Source organism: Lepidochelys kempii, chromosome 24 (assembly GCF_965140285.1).
Source record: "Lepidochelys kempii isolate rLepKem1 chromosome 24, rLepKem1.hap1, whole genome shotgun sequence".
Classification (NCBI taxonomy): domain Eukaryota; kingdom Metazoa; phylum Chordata; order Testudines; family Cheloniidae; genus Lepidochelys; species Lepidochelys kempii.
In genome coordinates this window covers 10197845-10215331 of record NC_136403.1, presented here as the reverse complement: position 1 = coordinate 10215331, position 17487 = coordinate 10197845, and the positions used below count along the sequence as shown (strand labels likewise).

At 50.8% G+C, this 17487-nt stretch overlaps 1 protein-coding gene across 2 annotated transcripts in view; it reads left to right on the top strand.

Annotated features, from left to right (window-relative positions):
• Positions 1–16171, top strand: part of DCAF8 (DDB1 and CUL4 associated factor 8) — a 71639-nt gene extending 55468 nt beyond the window's left edge. For both annotated transcript variants that reach the window (XM_073322950.1, XM_073322949.1), the window contains exons 11-13: positions 13012–13131; positions 14373–14489; positions 14931–16171. In XM_073322950.1, the coding sequence (XP_073179051.1) occupies positions 13012–13131; positions 14373–14489; positions 14931–15044 (351 nt within the window). In that variant the 3' untranslated portion in view covers positions 15045–16171. The remainder of the gene's footprint in view (positions 1–13011; positions 13132–14372; positions 14490–14930) is intronic.
• Positions 16172–17487: the final 1316 nt, after the last annotated feature.

Here is a 17487-nt window from a genome sequence, read left to right as displayed (position 1 = left end):
CACAGCTTTCTGTTCCGTGTTAGAGCTCTTCTGTTAATGGCTCTGTCTTCCCAGGGATGCCCAGACGCCTCATCAGATCCCACACGCTTGCTCAATGCACAGAATCAGAGGCCTGATGGAGGTCTATTAATAAGTGCTGCACACAGCTTATTAAATTGAGCCATCTCTGGTCAAGAGTGGAACCACCAGGTCTAAAGCCACACTGAGCTTTCCGGCCTTTGCCACAAAGTGCACCATTGATTCCAGACCTTAACATGGAAGTGAAGAATTTCCCTGGGTCCGCAACAGCTTAATACTTCATTGCTCTTTTCCTTTCAGTCGTTGGGAATATTAGTGCAGCCAGGTGATCACAAAGAGCCTATGCAGCCACAGTACAATGCTCTTGCAGCTCAGGGATGATCTTGAAAACACTTGGTCCCTTCCCACGCTTCAGCCTGTGGACTGTGATCCAAATCTTTTCTTGGCTGAAGGATGGAGACCCTACCAGAACTTTCTGCCCTTCAAATTGAAGAGCGGCTGCAGGCAGCCGCTCATCAAGGAGTATCTTGAAATGATCTTCCTGTCAAAGCAGCTGATTTCTGAAGGCTTGGGCTGATACTTGCATCCCAATCCTTCTGGACAAGCCGGTGCTGCCACCTCCTGCAAAATATCACAATGGTGGCAGCTTGTTCCAAACTGCCTGAGTTGACCACCAGCACTCCTGATCTTTCTGACAGAATGACATGACATTCAAAAGCCAAACCCATTCGGCTTTGCTTTTGTAGCCTTTTTTTGTTCTTAGCTATGGCTGCCTTGAGCATTTCCTCACGGATCCAGGGATGATGTTTGAAGGGCTGAGACCCAAGCACTGAGCAGCAGCAGTCAGCACTGATGACTTGAAACAATGCCATTCCTTATCAGACAGAAGGAGTGAGACCTCTGTTTCTAACACTTTGGCGTTAGGCAGTTAAGAACAGAGAGCCATCTGATAGCTTGGTTGCAGTGAGAGCTTTCAGTTGAATCAGACTAATTTTGGCCTATCTGTTGCTGTCTTTGAAGTCAGAGGCACACTTTTGCCAGCAGAAGTCAATGGTCAGTGTCAAAGTTGCAGCACCTTTGCAAACTTGCACATCCATGACCACTGAGCTTGTTAACTGTTGGTGGACATGATCGGGAGCAGTCCTGATGAAACCATCTGGGCTGGAGTAGCTCAATCTGTGAATCGCTGGGTGACAGAAGAGCAAATGAGAGATCCCACTATCATTGGCAGCTGCAGATTCCAGCATCACTGCCTGTTCCTGGTCTTCTGCCCAATACCAAACTTCCTGAGCATACTTGCCTTTGTCATTCCTTCCTAGCTGTGCGCTGAAGTCATGACGAAGTCTCTTCTCAGACTAAAACTTGTATTTCACGCATTGTTGGCCTGGGAGTTTGTGGGACCATACACTGCAGTGATGGTAAGATGCCCACTGTTGGCACACAATCGGACACCGGTAAGTTGCTGATGAATCACTTGCCAGTCCTGCAGTGCCCAGTGGGTGACAATACAACAGCCACCCATCGGCCTGCCAACAAAAGCATGTTGTCCTGAACTTTTCATAGTGTCCCATCCAGTGTGTTTCAGGTAAGGTGTGGCTATCGCTGATCAGGCTGTGCAGCTGCATGGGGAGGGTGGCTTTAGCTGTTTCAGACAGTGTTAGAACGGTCCAGGCACCAGTTTTACATTTGCACTCTGTACCTGGCCAGAGGGCAGCAGGAGAGTGTTAGAAGGGAGCCTTATTCCCTGCAGAGGGAAGAAAGGTTTTGCTATAAATTAAAGCATCTGAAGCCAGTCACCTGATAAAAACCCCCCTGCTTCAATCAGATAAGGGAAGAAGTTGAAGCAGGAGTGGATTGGTGTTGGAACAGTTTGGAGGGAAGCAGAGGAGAGTTTGGAGAAGTGCTGCGGTGGGCTAAGAAGACCAAGACCCTAGGTAAAGGGATGCCTGGTTTGTGCAGAAGGAGGGCAGGAAGCCCCACAAGCTGAAGGGCAGGAGAGGAAAGTAGTCCAGGGGAAGGAACTGCTAGTTCAAGCGCTTTACCGCTATTCCTAATGCCCCTGGGCTGGGACCCAGAGTAGAGGGCAGGCCTGGGTCCTTCCCTCTCCACTCTCCTCCTCTAGGACAGTTAATACCCCAGTTCAGGGGCAAGAAATGGTGCCCTGAACCCTCCCCAAGAAGAGAGAGCGCAAGACCCATCAAAGTAGTACCGGCAATTTGCCACATGTGGTGTCAGGAGTGGGATCTACACGCTGGCGACTTAAGCCAGGGTTAGCCAAAACCCTCCCGTCCCTAAGATGGACGATGTGGTCAAGGACCTAATACAAGCCACCGCAGCCCAGCAGGAGGCTACCCGGGTTCAAGCAACTGCCCAACAGGAGGCGACTCGGATGCAGCAGGAGACTACTCGTCTGAGTCAGGCTGCCCGGGACCGAGCCCTGCTGCAAGAGCTGATGAACCAGATGAAGGCCCTTATGGAGCTGAACCACAACTGCGACGGGACCCAGACCATACGAGCCAGCCACTGCCTACAGAAAATGACACAGGAGGATGCTGTGGAGACATACCTCCTGGCTTTTGAAAGAGCAGCCCTGCGGGAGGCCTGGCCCCGAGATCAGTGGTCTGGTATCCTCACCCTGTTCCTGTGTGGGGAGGCCCAGAAGGTGGTCTATGATATGGCTGCAGAGACTGCAGCAGATTACCCCCAGCTGAAGGCAGAGATCCTGGTCAGATCCGGAGTAACGAAGGTATTGCGAGCCCAGAGGCTCCATGAGTGGCAGTATATGGGGGACAAGACACCCCGATCTCAATTGTTTGACCTGATCCACCTGACCTGAAATGGCTGCGTCCTGAGGCCCTCAGCTCTGAGAAGATGATGGAGCTCCTGGTACTGGACCAGGATATGAGGGGGCTACCACCAGGCCTCTGGGCTTGGGTTGGCCAGAATGACCCCTCCACCTTTGAGTTGGTCTCCCTCATGGAAAGACAGTTGGCAGCCCGTGAACTGTTCCAGACCCCAGGGGGTGAGACACAGCAAACCAGGAAGCCAGTCCCAAACCCAAAGCCCCGGACTGTCGAGAGCTCCAGGAGAACCATCACTGGGAGGAACGACACCGAGGAACGGCCCAAGGCCAAGAAGGGACCTGGGAGTTTGGGAAGAGAGGACTGGGGGAGCCAGCCAAATAGCCCCAGGCAGAGGGTGGCAACTGAAATAAGGGGGCGGTATTACGAGTGTGGGGAATTGAGGCATATAGCAGCCCAGTGCCCCAACGGAGAAGAGCCTATGCAATGTAATCTGGGGATCACAGGGAGCAATGTGGCCTAATTGGCCTGGTAGGGGTCGCAGTGACCTCGCATGGGTATACAAGATCAGTAAAAATGAATTATTGTTGAGACCATAGCATTAGTAGATTCCGGGAGTGCTGTCACGCTGGTCTCGGAAGTTGGTGGGGGCAAGATCAACTAACCCGGGCCAAAAACACGGGTAACGTGTGTTCATGGCACCGTAAATTTCTGCCCCACAATCCCAGTACAGATTGAGATCCCGGAGAATACTACCAGGGTGACTGCAGGGGTGGTCCCCAGGCTCCCCTACCCTGTCTTAATTGGTAGGGGCTTCCCCAGGTTTGAGAGCTTACTCCCCCCAGTAGAGCCAGGGGAGGGTAGCAAGCCCCGGGCTAAGACGGAGGCACCTACAGATAGCCTCACCCTGATGTTTGCCAAATTTGCCCCAGAGTTATTCATCCCCTGGAAAACCCTGAAAGTCTAGGCAGGAAAGGACGACAGATAAAAGATTAGGGACCAGGATTCTAGCAGAGAACCAGAAAACCACCTACCAACAAGGGAGAACACGTTCAGGAGGCCAGGAGATGATTCAGGCCACTGAGGACTCCAAGGCAGTTCCTAGCCCAGGTAGGGGCAACCTAGGGGGTGGAGTAGAAACAGACCCTCTGGAATTAGGTCAGATTGGTACCACACGTGAGAATTTCAGGCAGGACCAAGCCAATGACTCGCTATATGCAAATGTGAGGGACGAGGTAGTAGAAGTAAATGGCGTACCTGTGGAAGGAAAGACCAAAGGCCCAAGGCCATATTATGTGCTCAAACGTGATCTGTTGTACAGGATAGCGCAAATACGAGGGGAAGTAGTAGAGCAACTCTTAGTCCCACAGAAACATACAAGGGCAGTGCTAGAGTTAGCTCACAGCCATCTATTTGGGGGACATCTAGGAGTAGACAAGACACTGGATAGAGTCCTAGGAAGGTTTTATTGGCCAGGAATACGTGCAGAGGTCCAGTGCTATTGTACCTCCTGCCCTGAATGCCAGTTGCGTAGCCCCCGACCTCACTTGCAGGTCCCATTAGTACCTTTGCCTATTATTGAAGTCCGTTTCGAGAGGATAGCAATGGACATAGTGGGCCCACTGGAAAGATCGGCACGGGGCCACCAAAACGTACTAGTCATCCTTGACTACGCCACGCGGTATCCAGAAGCCATTCCTTTAAGAAACCCCACGTCCAAGGCAATAGCAAAAGAACTACTCCAGGTTTTTGCCAGAGTGGGCATCCCTAAGGAGATCCTGACAGACCAAGGAACCCCGTTCATGTCAAAATTAATGAAAGACTTATGTACCCTACTCCACATCCAGGCCATATGGACCTCAGTCTACCATCCACAAACAGATGGACTGGTTGAGCGGTTTAACCGTACCCTTAAAAGTATGATCCGGAAGGTGGTAGCACAGGACGGAAAAGACTAGAATGCCCTTTTGCTGTATCTAATGTTTGCTATATGGGAAGTCCCCCCCCAGGCATCCACTGGTTTCTCTCCCTTTGAACTACTATACGGACGCCACCCACGTGGAATATTAGATATTGCCAGGGAAGATTGGGAAGAACAACCCAACCCAGGAAAGAATGTCATTGAGCATGTGACACAGATGAGAGAGCGAATAACTCGAGTAACCCCTATAGTATGAGAACATTTGGAAAAAGCACAAGAGGCCCAGCGGACATATTACAACTGTTGGGCAAAAGTACGCAGATTTCAGCTGGGGGAACGGGTAATGGTACTAGTACCGACAGCAGAAAGCAAACTCCTAGCCAGCTGGCATGGACCATATGAAATAGTGGAAGCCATTTGGGGAGGTGGACTATAAGGTCAGTTCGCCAAAGTCGAGCAAATCTACCACATCAATTTACTGAAGCCCTGGCGTGACTGAGAGACGTGCCTGGTCATTTGGGAGCTCCACCCCAGACAGACAACCCACAGGGGCAGGTGAAGATATCTTCTGAGTTAACTCCAGAACAACGAACAGAGGTCATTGATATGATCCAACGGAACCAGGACGTGTTCTGTATACAGCCGGGCCGTACAACACTGGTCCAACATCATATTGTACCCAGTCCTGGAGTAAGGGTGACGATAAGACCATAGTGAATTCTTGCCTTTCAGCTTCTGGTAATTAGGATAGAAGTGAAGAAGATGGTGGAATTTGGGGTTTTTGAAGAATCCCACAGCCAGTGGTCCAGCCCTATTGTCCTAGTCCCCAAGCCTGATGGCACCCTGAAATTTTGCAGCGACTTCTGGAAGTTGAATGAAGTATCCCAATTCGATGCCTATCCGATACCACACATTGACGAGCTAGTTGATCAGTTAGGCAAGGCCTGATACCTAACCACTCTAGACCTGACCAAAGGATATTGGCAAATTTCCATGGCCGAGAATGCCAAGGAAAAGACTGCCTTCTCTACACCCGATGACCTGTTCCAATACACTGTCCTCCCTTTCGGACTTAGTGGGGCCCCTGCAACAATCCAACGATTTATGGACAAATTGCTGCAACCCCATGCCAAGTATGCCGCCACCTGTCTAGACGACATAGTCATCCATAGCCCTGACTGGGAAACGCACCTCGGAAAAGTAGAAGTGGCGCTAGATGTCCTGCGGAAGGCCGGCCTCACTGCCAACCTTCTCAAATGCGTGATGGGACTAGCTGAGGCCAGATACCTGAGGTATGTAGTAAGGAGAAGTTTGGTGAAACCCCAACAGAACAAAGTGGAGGCAGTACAAGGTTGGCCTCGACCAGTCTGCAAAAAGCAGGTCAGAGCATTTCTAGGGATAGTAGGATATGATCGGAGATTAATCTCTCATTTCGCCAGAAGAGCAGGGCCATTGATGGATTTGTTAAAGGCTCAAGGCCCCGAGATAGTAAAGTGGACTGATGAGTATTTGCAGATTTAAGGACCGCCCTCTGCTGCCATCCAGTGCTCATAGCCCCAGACTTCGAGAAGGAATTCATCCTACAAACAGATGCCTCGGAGGTAGGGCTAGGAGCCATCCTTTCGCAGATGGTAGGGGAGGAGCAACACTTGATCTTGTACCTCAGCCGGAAACTCCTCCCCAAGGAACAAAAGTGTGCCATTGTTGAAAAGGAGTGTCTCGCGGTAAAATGGGCTGTGGAGACTCTCCGCTACTACCTACTGGGGCGGTGGCTTACCCTCGTGACAGACCATGACCCACTCCAGTGGATGCACAGAAACAAGGAGAAGTACGCAAGAGTGACTAGGTGGTTCCTATCCCTGCAGCCCTTCCATTTCCAGGTACAGCATAGGGCTGGAAGCCAATACGGCAACGCTGATGGCCTATCACGACAGCACTGCCTCGCGTCCCAAGTAGCCCAACCCCATGGTGTTGAACAGGGAGGGTGCGGGGGAGGGGGGGAAATAAGTGATACAGCATGGCCAGAGGGCAGCAGGAGAGTGTTAGAAGGGAGCCCTATTCCCTGTAGAGGGAATAAAGTTTGCTATAGATTAAAGCACCTAAAGCCAGTCACCTGATAAAACCTGCTTCAGTCAGACAAGGGAAGGAGTTGAATCAGAGTGGATTGGTGTTGGAGTAGAGAGCAGTATGGAGGGAAGCAGAGGAGAGTTTGGAGAAGTACTGCAGTGGGCTAAGAAGACCAAGACCCTAGGTAAAGGGATGCCTGGTTTGTGCAGAGGGAGAGCAGGAAGCCCCACAAGCTGAAGGGCAGGAGGGGGAAGTAGTCCAGGGGAAGGAACTGCTAGGTCAAGCAGTTTACTGCCATCCCTAGGGCCCCTGGGCTGGGACCCAGAGTAGAGGGCAGGCCTGGGTCCCTCTCTTTCTACTCCCCTCTTCTAGGACACTAGTGGGGCAGTTAATACCTCAGTTCAGGGGCAAGAAATGGTGCCCTGAACCCTCCCCAAGAAGAGAGAGCGCAAGACCCATCAAAGTAGTGCTGGCTTGCCACACTGGATGTGAGACTGGCCCTTTCACAAGGTTTCATTGGTCGTTTTTACCCATGTCAGAGAAACTCTTCCCTGTTTTGGCTACAAGGACAGGTGACCAGATTGTCACAGGTGGTGGCTTCAGTATAAACACCCTCATGATGTGAATATACCCTTGAAGGGCTGTGCAGCTGCCATCATAATCCTTAGAGAAGGGGGTGGAGGCAGGACCAGTCCTGGGGTCCCAAACCCTTTTCTCTTCACTCTAGCCTGTGTAGCTTTTGGACAAAGTATTAGGCGGGCTGCCGTAACTGGCCTCTTGGGCTTAACACTGGAGAGTGTGTTCACCCCATGATGTGGTAACTGGTGGTCTACGTGCTTCTTCCCCCTTCAGCTCTGAGCCCAAGCAGCCGAACCTAGCACTGAAGAGCAGAATCCAGTGTGGCCATCTCAATGGGAGCACTAATTTGCTGCTGTTTAGTGTTTGAGTTTCTGGATATTCCTGGTGGGTAGGAAGGGAGTTGGTAGTGGGGGCTGGGTCCTGTTTTCAGCTCTGTCACAGATTTTGCTGTATCCACTTGGATGAGTCAGACATTATCCGCCTCGCAGGCTGCTGAGGCTTGATTAGTGTCCTGGCAACTTTCCACACAAAAGACCCCATATAACTAGAACCTCCAAAAGCAGCTCTTTTAACAAGGCAATTGCTGCCCTTCCCATGAGCTTCTGTGCCACAGCTTACCCTCCTGGCTACTTCGCTGCCCTTACCAGCTGTAGCTTCCTGGGCTGCTATTTACCACCTCCCTTTGCCTGTGTAACACCCCCTCATCCATTCAGCAGTGTGTTCTGGTGCACTGACCCTGTTAGCACCAGGAGACCGATTTCATGGCTGTCCAGTTCCAACCCAGTGCTGCTCAGGCCCATGTGGTCTCCAGTACCACTGATCTTGTACTGTGCTGGGAGCTGCATCTGGTGGTAGCAATATGAAAGCTGAGGAGTGTTTGTTTTCCTACTTCAAAAACAGACTCCAGCGAGAGACTGCTGAATTGGAATTAATTTGCAAACTGGATACAATTAACTTAGGCTTGAATAAAGACTGGGAGTAGATGGGTCATTACACAAAGTAAAACTATTTCCCCATGTTTATTCCCCCGCCGCACTGTTTCTCAGATGTTCTTGTCAAGTGCTGGAAATGGCCCACCTTGATTATCACTACAAAAGGTTTTTTCCCCTGCTCTCCTGCTGGTAATAGCTCACCTTACCTGATCACTCTCGTTACAGTGTGTATGGTAACACCCATTGTTTCATGTTCTCTGTGTATATAAATCTCCCCACTGTATTTTCCACTGTATGCATCCGATGAAATGAGCTGTAGCTCACGAAAGCTTATGCTCTAATAAACGTGTTAGTCTCTAAGGTGCCACAAGTCGTCCTTTTCTTTTTGCAGATACAAACTAACATGGCTGCTACTCTGAAACCTGTTTTCCTACTGTATCCTCACAGTGAGCCTAAGATGTGACAGCACCACGCAGGGTCAGATGGCACAGAGATGTAGTTCTGGTGGTACTAGGGGTCTCCTGCTTCCTGCATTCTTTATTCTCCCTGAAATTCCATGGGGATCTGATCCTGGCTTCTACTCAAGCCTGGCCTAGGACACTGCATAGGCTCCCATCCAGAGCCAAGAGAGATGCTAATTTCCTGCTGTTGCAGGGCTGGATTATAATGGCAATGAGAACTGGTGCTGAGCAGATACACTGTTGGGCAATACCTCTCCTCTGAAAGGGAGATTTGTGAGTAGATTACATCGTAACGGCACTAGAGGATAACAGCCATCGGGCTGTGAGGACACCCAGCAACGGTTCCGAACTGGAGGCTAAAAGCCCGAAAGTACACACCCAACCTTCATAGGTTATGGATGCTTTGCAGTAGATAGCACCTTTCCTCACAACTGTGCATGTTAACCGTATCTCCCAAGGTCTCTTTTGAGGTATATGTTATCCCCATTTTACAAAGGAGAGGAAAAGTGACTTGTCCAGGGTCCCACAGTCAGTAAGTGCCAGAACCAAGCCTAGAACCCAGGCAGCCAGATTCCCAGCTCCATGATTTTTGCCTCTGCACTAGGCTGCCTGCCTTGTCCTGAGAACCTGTTCAGTCTAGAGCCTTTGGATGGCTCAAGCTTGTGCTGAGTGAGAAGGCCTCAGTATTATGAGGGGAACTGGTATCCTGGCTTCCAGTTGTTTCCTTGGGTCCCACGTCAGAGTTCAGCTGTAGTCCTTGGCAAAGATTTTGTTTGTTTGTTTTTTAAATTGGCTTTCCATAGGAGGGAGGTGACGTCATGCCATTACATTGTGAAGTGCGATGAGGGAGGTGGGGTGTTGTAGGAGTTTATTACCAGGAGCTGATCAGAACAGCTCACTCTGTTTGGCAGTGTCCACAAGTAGTATATTGAATTAAAGCCAGACCTCCAGGGGTAACTGAGCAATACAGTGGGTTATAGTTAAACTCGTTTTCGTGGTCCGCTTTCTCAGTGCCACACACCTGCCATATTTCTTTGTATTGGCCTCAGACACTTGCTTTGCTACAGATGGGGTTTATTGGCTGGGAATCCAGTCAGCTAGCGAATGGTGCTGTGACATTGGAGCGGCAGCTAGCTGTGGGAGACAGGAGTGCGTCTTGCTTTCCCTTTAGCTCTCTTGTTCATTGTTCTTCCCTCCCTCAATCATTCCTGCTTATGGGCATTCTTGGAAGTAAGTGCAAATGCCAGGGTTTTGAAAACTGATCTCTCTAGCCTTATCTTCTGGATGGCTTAGCCATCTACGTAGCTGGGATGCGTTTCAGGGTTTATGGTTAATTGCCAGGCCTCTGTTTTATGTGTCTGACTGGGCCTCCAGCACTGTGTATCCCAAACAATAAATTCTTTGCTCCTCACTGGTTCTCAAAATGCACAAGAGAGGGAAAAGCGACTTGTCAGGGCCCTCTGTATGTGCTATAACCAAGTATTTTCATGTGCACTAGCTGAGCCAGTCACTTCAGGTTCATTGCCGAGTTCCCATGTCCTAAGTGTTGACCTGTGGGATGCTGGAGAAGGTACAGAACCCATGTAGGGCAAGGCCATGCAGTTGAATCACACCCATTGGCGATGGGTGGATGGGGTGGAGGGCAAGCTCATTTCTCCTCAGTCTGCACAGGATTATTCCCTACAAGGCACTTTATCTTGCATTCTCTAAGTTTGTATTATGCGTCCCAAGTGATGGACCTTCTTCCACTCCCTGTGAACACTGTTCTTTGGAACAGTACATTTTGCTGTCGGGAAGATACTGTGCATTGAACCGTGTATGAAATACTCATAGAAACATTGAATCCTGACTGTGTTTGGAATGCTCTCTGACTTATCACGGAAGCTTAATCAAAAAGTCTGTCACTGATAAAACTGGCTTGTTCATGTCAGGTGTTTTATTACTGGTGTAATAAATTACTAGCGCTGTAATTACAGATGCAGTAAATCATAGGAGTGATGTAAAATAAGAGGTGCTTTTTCCTACCTGTAAAGGCCTACTTCAGGTGTCTGATTTCACTGAAACACAAAACGTGTGTTTTCAATGGGATGACTGTGAATGAATTTCAGAGATCACCCCTTGTAGTGAATGTGCAGGTGTCCATTTCTAGTTCTTCCTGGTCAATACCAGCTCAGTATTGCACTCGGAGATCTCGGGAGGTGCATGTTGTTAAAACTAGCTTTTACTTGTTTAGAAAGTAGAGCCTTGGTTGTTGCTTTCACCACTTGACCGTGTGCAGTGGCAGGTTCCCGGTGAACAGGCTGGATGTGGATTGTATTGTGTTAGAGCCACCATGCATCCTGTACTCATGCAGGCATGTGTTAAGTGGGTGTGTAGTGGATTCTGAATCCGAATGAGGCTCTTGGGTAAAGCAAATCCTATTGTAGATGAGCTTTGCCTTTCTTTCTTCTAGCCCTTGCCTTGTACACCTCAGCTTTTTCCAATATCCCAGCTAGCAACACTAATCTGTGGACAAGCAGGGCCTGTCTGGTCTAGTGAGCCCTGGTCTACATTGGGGTGGGGGGGTCGAACTAAGATACGCAACTTCAGCTATGCGAATAGCGTAGCTGAAGTCGGCATATCTAAGATTGACTTACCCGCCTGTAAGGATGGCGGCAAGTTGACTGCTGCTGCTCCCCCGTCGACTCCACTTCCGCGCCTCTCGCGAGCTGGAGTTCTGGAGTCGACAGGGAGCGCGTTCAGGGATTGATTTATCAGGTCTCGTCTAGACCCGATAAATGGATCACTACCCACCGATCCCGGGGTAGTGAAGACCTGCCCTGAGAGACCCATCTGTCACTTACACTGAATGAGGTGTTATCGCTACATCTCTCCATCTAGACTAAAATGCTGGTTCCACTTTTTAGTTAGTGTTGGACATACTCTGTATTTAATACTTAGGGTTAAACGAACTATCTAATAAGCAGATGTGTTTTGCTATCTCCATATAACCTAATTTTGAATCCAGGGATCTGGACTGAAGACTCGTTTCCAAGCAACTTTCATGAAACTATTAAGCTTTTGCCTTTTACACTTCAATGTGCTATTCAATGTGTACTTCGCCTCCCCTGTTCTTGAGCTAATTCACTGGCGTGTTGAATATTCTCCTCTGGGTTTTAGCTTTCCCTTCCTTTGTCACCACATTAGACTCACGGAACATGTGACCTTGGATGCCTGCTTGTCTGAATTCAGTCATCTTATGAATTATTTAAGATGTAGCAAACGGTTTGGGTATAACTTAATTGGCGAGCGTTAACTCCCCTTGAGCTCACTCTTGGTTCTGTCTGCTGCTTACCCTTTTTTTGGGTGCACTGTCTGGAAGTGTGAGTTCATTACACTCAGCTAGAGCAGCTCTAGGAGAAACTAGACTACAGACTTCCCCCCCGGAATGGGTCTGAAACAAACAGATCCACAAGTGGTGGCTGCTTCCTCTGAGGGCCCCTCTTCCATGGTGTCATGCAAGAAATAATGTTCACGATGGCACTTGACTAATCCCAGCAGAAAGTCAGAGCAGCCTTTTGCTGCTTCCCACATCAGAGGCATTTGTTTCAGCACCTCTTTATTGCTAATCAAGTGCGGTGACACAGCCTTGGTACAGCGCACCAAACCTGTGAGTCAGCCATCTACAGCTCTACGCTGCTGCGAGTGAATAACTTGGTTATGCCTGTGTAGGGCTGAGAACTCAGGCAGTTTCCTTGTCTTCAGCACTCTATAAACCATTAATGGCTCAAGCTTCATGCTGCTCTGAGGTAGGACAGATGGAGAAACTGAGGCACAGAGGTCAGGTGGCTTGGCCAGGGTCATGGGGCAGGATTGTAGCATAGGTGGGAGTAGAATCTAGACCTTAGATTGTAACTGTGGGGCTCATTCTGCTGAAGAGTGTACTCAGAACTGTGCAAAATACTTAGCAGCTTATCTGTAGATCTCAAAGCGCTTTACGTACTGCAGAGTGTTGAGCGGTGCTGTCCCCAGCTAACAGATCGGGAAACCAAGTCAGAGTGGAAGTGATTTGCCCACCATCACTGAGCCAGTGGCAGGGCCAAGAGTAGACCCGGGGGCTCTAATATAGAGTGTGCTGGGCTGATCTGCGCCTAGACATCTGCCTCCGTCCTGTGCTTCACGGGTCTGCCGGGCTGCCTTCACTGACTCTTTCCCGTGAGCCTGCTCTCACTGCAAGACTGTTTCCATTGCAGGTAAACTGCCTGGAGCCTCACCCTCACCTCCCTGTCCTAGCCACCAGCGGGCTGGATCATGATGTCAAGATCTGGGCACCGACCGCGGAGGCGCCCACTGAGCTCACCGGACTGAAGGAGGTGAGAGCTGGCGCTAACTAGTGCTGTCTATGCCTCTGGGTGCCAGTGTGCTGCTTGCCTGGCTCTTGGGATGACTTGTCATAAGAACGGCCCTACTGGGTCAGACTAATGGTCCATCTAGCCCAGTATCCAGTCTTCCAATAGTGGTCAAAGCCAGGTGCCCCAGAGGGAATGAACAGAACAAGTAATCATCAAGTGATCCATCCCCTGTCACTTTTGTAATCTCTTAAGTGATTCCTTTGCTTTCCAAATCACCATCTGCCCCTGGCACCTGTTACATTAGGAGCTCTCAGTCCCTTTAGTCAGTATTGAGGGCGACAGCTAAGTAGCTACCAAGTCAGGTACCAGCAGGCAGCAGCACCTGGGCAGTGTTTGGATGGGAGATCTCCCAAAACTGCTGAGATGGCCTGAGTGGCTTTGGCGCTCTTCAGCATACATGTATTGTGGGGGCTTCACTGTGGGAAGTGCAGTCGCTTAGGGGACAGGTAGAACCAAAGGGCCTGACCACGTTTGGTCACAGATCCCATCTTTGAGCTGAGCTCCTGGACTATGCATATCAGACGAGCTCCGTTCTATTCCCTACGTCTCCAGTGGTGTGTTTTCACTGCCAATCTAACCTGCCCTGTGCTGCTGACAACACCAAGGTGGAGCTCCTTGTGTGTCGTTGGTCTAATGCTGTGAAGGGCTTCAGGAGCTCTGACTGGAGAGCACTGTGATAATATCAGGGCCATGTCTGCTCGGGCCAGACTGCTTTTGCTTTTCAGTTGTTCTTGCCTTGCTGCCCTTATACTCTGCTGGGAGGGGGCTGGAGAAAGGAGCTAGGAAAGGAATTGTCCCGGGATAGCTGCACTTCTCTTGCCTCCCAGCCAAGCTTTATGAGTCGAGTTTGGAAGTGGAGTCCTCTGTCCAGCTGGTGCTGCTCTCCTAGCAGCAACCTAGGAGCTGCACGTGGATAGCATCCTCCGCCAGGGAGGGAGAGTCCCAGCCATAAGGCACTGCCTACTTGGATCCCAGCCGCAGCTTAGGTGGCACCCAAAGGACAGAGGCTGCTGGCTGCTCTCCTTCCCTGGCGTTGTTTTTCTGGATCACATTGCTCAAGCTGATGACTCCTGATGTTCTCTTGGTGGGTCGAACTCTGTCGCAGAATAAACAGGCTTGATCTGGTGTCAGAGCGATGGCAGGCAGTGACATCTCTGCACTGCAGCTGCTGTCTTGTCACTCTCTGGTGCTCTTGTTTCTAGGTGATCAAGAAGAACAAGCGGGAGCGAGACGAGGACAGCTTGCATCACACTGACCTGTTTGACAGCCACATGCTGTGGTTCCTCATGCACCATCTCCGACAGAGACGTCATCACAGGGTAGGTGTCTGTCCCACTTGCCTGTGCCCCTCCTGCACCCCTTGGCTTTCTGGGGTGTCCTTGACCAACACTAACGGGGATTCTGTTCCCAGGAGACTGGGTCTGAGTTTCCCAGCGTGTAACAGGTGGATGCCCTTTCTCTTGGAAGGTAGTGTAAGCTAGTGCCTAGCGCATAGGGCTGGGACTCCTAGGTTCTGTTCCTGGCTCAGCCATTAACTGTCTGAGGATGGGAAGGGCCAGACAGCTGGGACAGCCTCCTGTCACTCATCTCCCCTGCAAACCTTTCCCCCACTCATCTCCTCCTTGGCTTGTTTACACTTTGGGCTGCCCTCTGTAGGAGTTGCTGCAGGACTTGCTGTTTGCAAAGGGATCCGAGCTCTAGACTGAAGGGGCGGGGCCTGGTTGAAGGGGCGGGGCTGACATCCTGTTTGTTCTTGACAGCGCCGAAGAGAACCCGGAGCAACAGACGGTGACTCGGATGAGTCCCCCAGCTCCTCTGACACCTCGGACGATGAAGAGGAGGGTCCAGATCGGGTGCAGTGCATGCCTTCATGAGGCCACCGAGGACAGAGAACCCCTTGGAAGGATGGGGTGAAGGGAGGAGACAAAAAAAAAAAAATCTCTACTAACAAACACTTTCAGCTTTTTATTGGAATGTTAAGGAACCCCCAACTCCTCCTCCCCCCCATGGTCCCTGGGGTGACCAGCTCAGCAAGATTGCACTTTGGACTTGCCTTTGCTTTAGGGGCTTTAGGAGCCCTTGCCAGGAAGGGGAGGGGGCGGAGTGTCAGAGCAAGTGAGAGACAGAGCATTAGCCCCTGGTCTCCCCATGTGGAACTGCCTGGAGGAAGGGGGCCTGTGGAGAGGCCTGTGTTCTTTTGGTACTAGAAGATTTTTCCGGAGGAGGGTGCGCTTGGCTTCCATGCATGCCTCTTCTCAAGAGCTTCTCTTGAGCCTGCATTGAGTTGTTTTTCTTTTTTTTCCCTTCCTCTCAAGCTGTTGGTGTGGGCCTGAGAGGCATTCTGCAAGCTTGTGCTTTGAGGGGCACGGTCTCGTGCTTCTCTTGGTTTGGATTTTCCCCCACCTGAGAGATCTTTGACTCTGCTTCTCTCAAACTGGGGACTTTCCTCCCTTTCTGTGTTGGGTTCTCCCCCACCCCAGTGGTTCCTATGAAAGGAATATCTGATCTAGAACGTCTCCACAGAGCTTGTGTTTTGGATCACTCATGCAGAACCTGTTGTCATGCCTACTTCCTGCCCCAGCACAGGGGTGTTTGCAAAGAGATGCTTGCCTAGTTTGTACATATCAGTGATTTGCACTTGGTTTTGACCCCTTCTCCAGACCCTCTTGACAAATAAATAGATAGCTAGGGCCCAGATCTTGCTGTCCTTACCCTGGTAAGATTCCAGTGGAGGGGAGTTATTTGCCAGAGGAAGGGTGGTAGGATCAGCCTCTTAGTGGAGAGGGGAGTAAAGGAAGGTCCTTTAATTTTCTGTTACTTTTAAGAAAATCTATTGTTTTGGGAGCTGTGGCCAGGAGGTTCCCCATCACTGTTTAGAGGCCTAATTTTATATATATTAAACACCAAACGAACCAAACTGAACTTGGATGTTATCAAGTTAAAATTATTGTAAAAGTTTAAATATATATTATATATAAATGCAATAAAAAATTGAGCGAGAGCCAGAGGGGCCTGAGCTGCAGTGGTGGGGGGACGGGGACTGTCTGTCTGTGAGCGTCTCTTCCACACCACACTAGACTCAGCAGCTTGGAGCTTTTCCATGGCTGCCGCTCTTGGTTTCAGAGCAGGCTGTGCTCTCCTGTTGAGGTCGATGTTGTGGTCTTAGCTGGAGCAGGATTGGCCCATTGTGCAGCGCTGGGCCCCTGCCCTGTGCCTCTACTTGTCTTGTAGCCGCTTGGAGAGCAGTGTCCCCCTAAGGCCAGTTCCCCACCAGGCTGGGAGCAGAGCAGCCATGCGGCTTCAGCGTCCGGGAGGTGCTTCTAGGCACCCAGCTGCCCTACGTCCTCTTAGTCGCATGTCTGTACGCACAGACCGGCCCCTGGGAGCTTGGTGCTCTCTTGGGTGGTAGACGCACCTTCTGCTCTCCTCCACCAGAGCAATGGATCCTTCCAACCCAGCTACTGTGTGCTACTTGGTTCTCTCCTGGCCCTGACCAGCGGGCAGAGCTCTGGGTGTTCGTATTTCTTTTTTGGACACCTGGTGCACCGGGGTGTGGGCAGACTCTACCTTGGGCTTCCTGCCCCTGTCACTTCCCTTCCCCTCCTTCTGGCTTTGCCAGGCTCTACACCTGCCTGCCAGATAAAGGGCTTTGTCCGCTCCTGCAGGGGCAGAGTCTCTGTTTACCTGCTGGCATGGGGGCAGGGAAAGAGGGCACCTTTTTCCTTCTGCCCTGCATTTGCCAGTCCCTCTGAAAGCACTACGCATCTCCAGTGTGGGCAACCTCCTCTCCACAGGTCCTAGGGCTTCCCTGCTGTCTCACCATTTTCTGCTTTTATAATGTGTGAGGGCAGGGGACCATGGGGAGGCAGAAATAGCCCCCAAGGTTCCTGTGTCCCTGACTGGTAACCTACCCAGTGCCCCACAAAGCAGGCTCCATATCCCCCTGCACTCTCTTCTCTTTCTCTCCCCTACGCCTCTCCAGCTGTCCATGACCCTGCCCTGCTCTCAGGCAAAAGGCTCCTGGGGTTGGCAGTAGACCCTACCCCCCTCTGTTCTCACAGCCTGAAACCCCCTTTCCTAGGCTAGTCCCCACTTCCCTTGACACTTCACTAGCACTGACAGGGAATGGGGCTCCTGGCTCCTATGCTGCATGCAGACAGGGGTAATATATGGTCTGCCCCTCAAAACCTCTCTGCTCTTCAGTGCCCAAATGTCAGCCATTCCCCCAGCCCCCTCTCGGCGTCTCTTGTACCACCCTGGCTGGCCCTGTTCACTCCTATCTCGCCCAAGTCCCCTCCCCTCTCTCCGGCCTCAGTT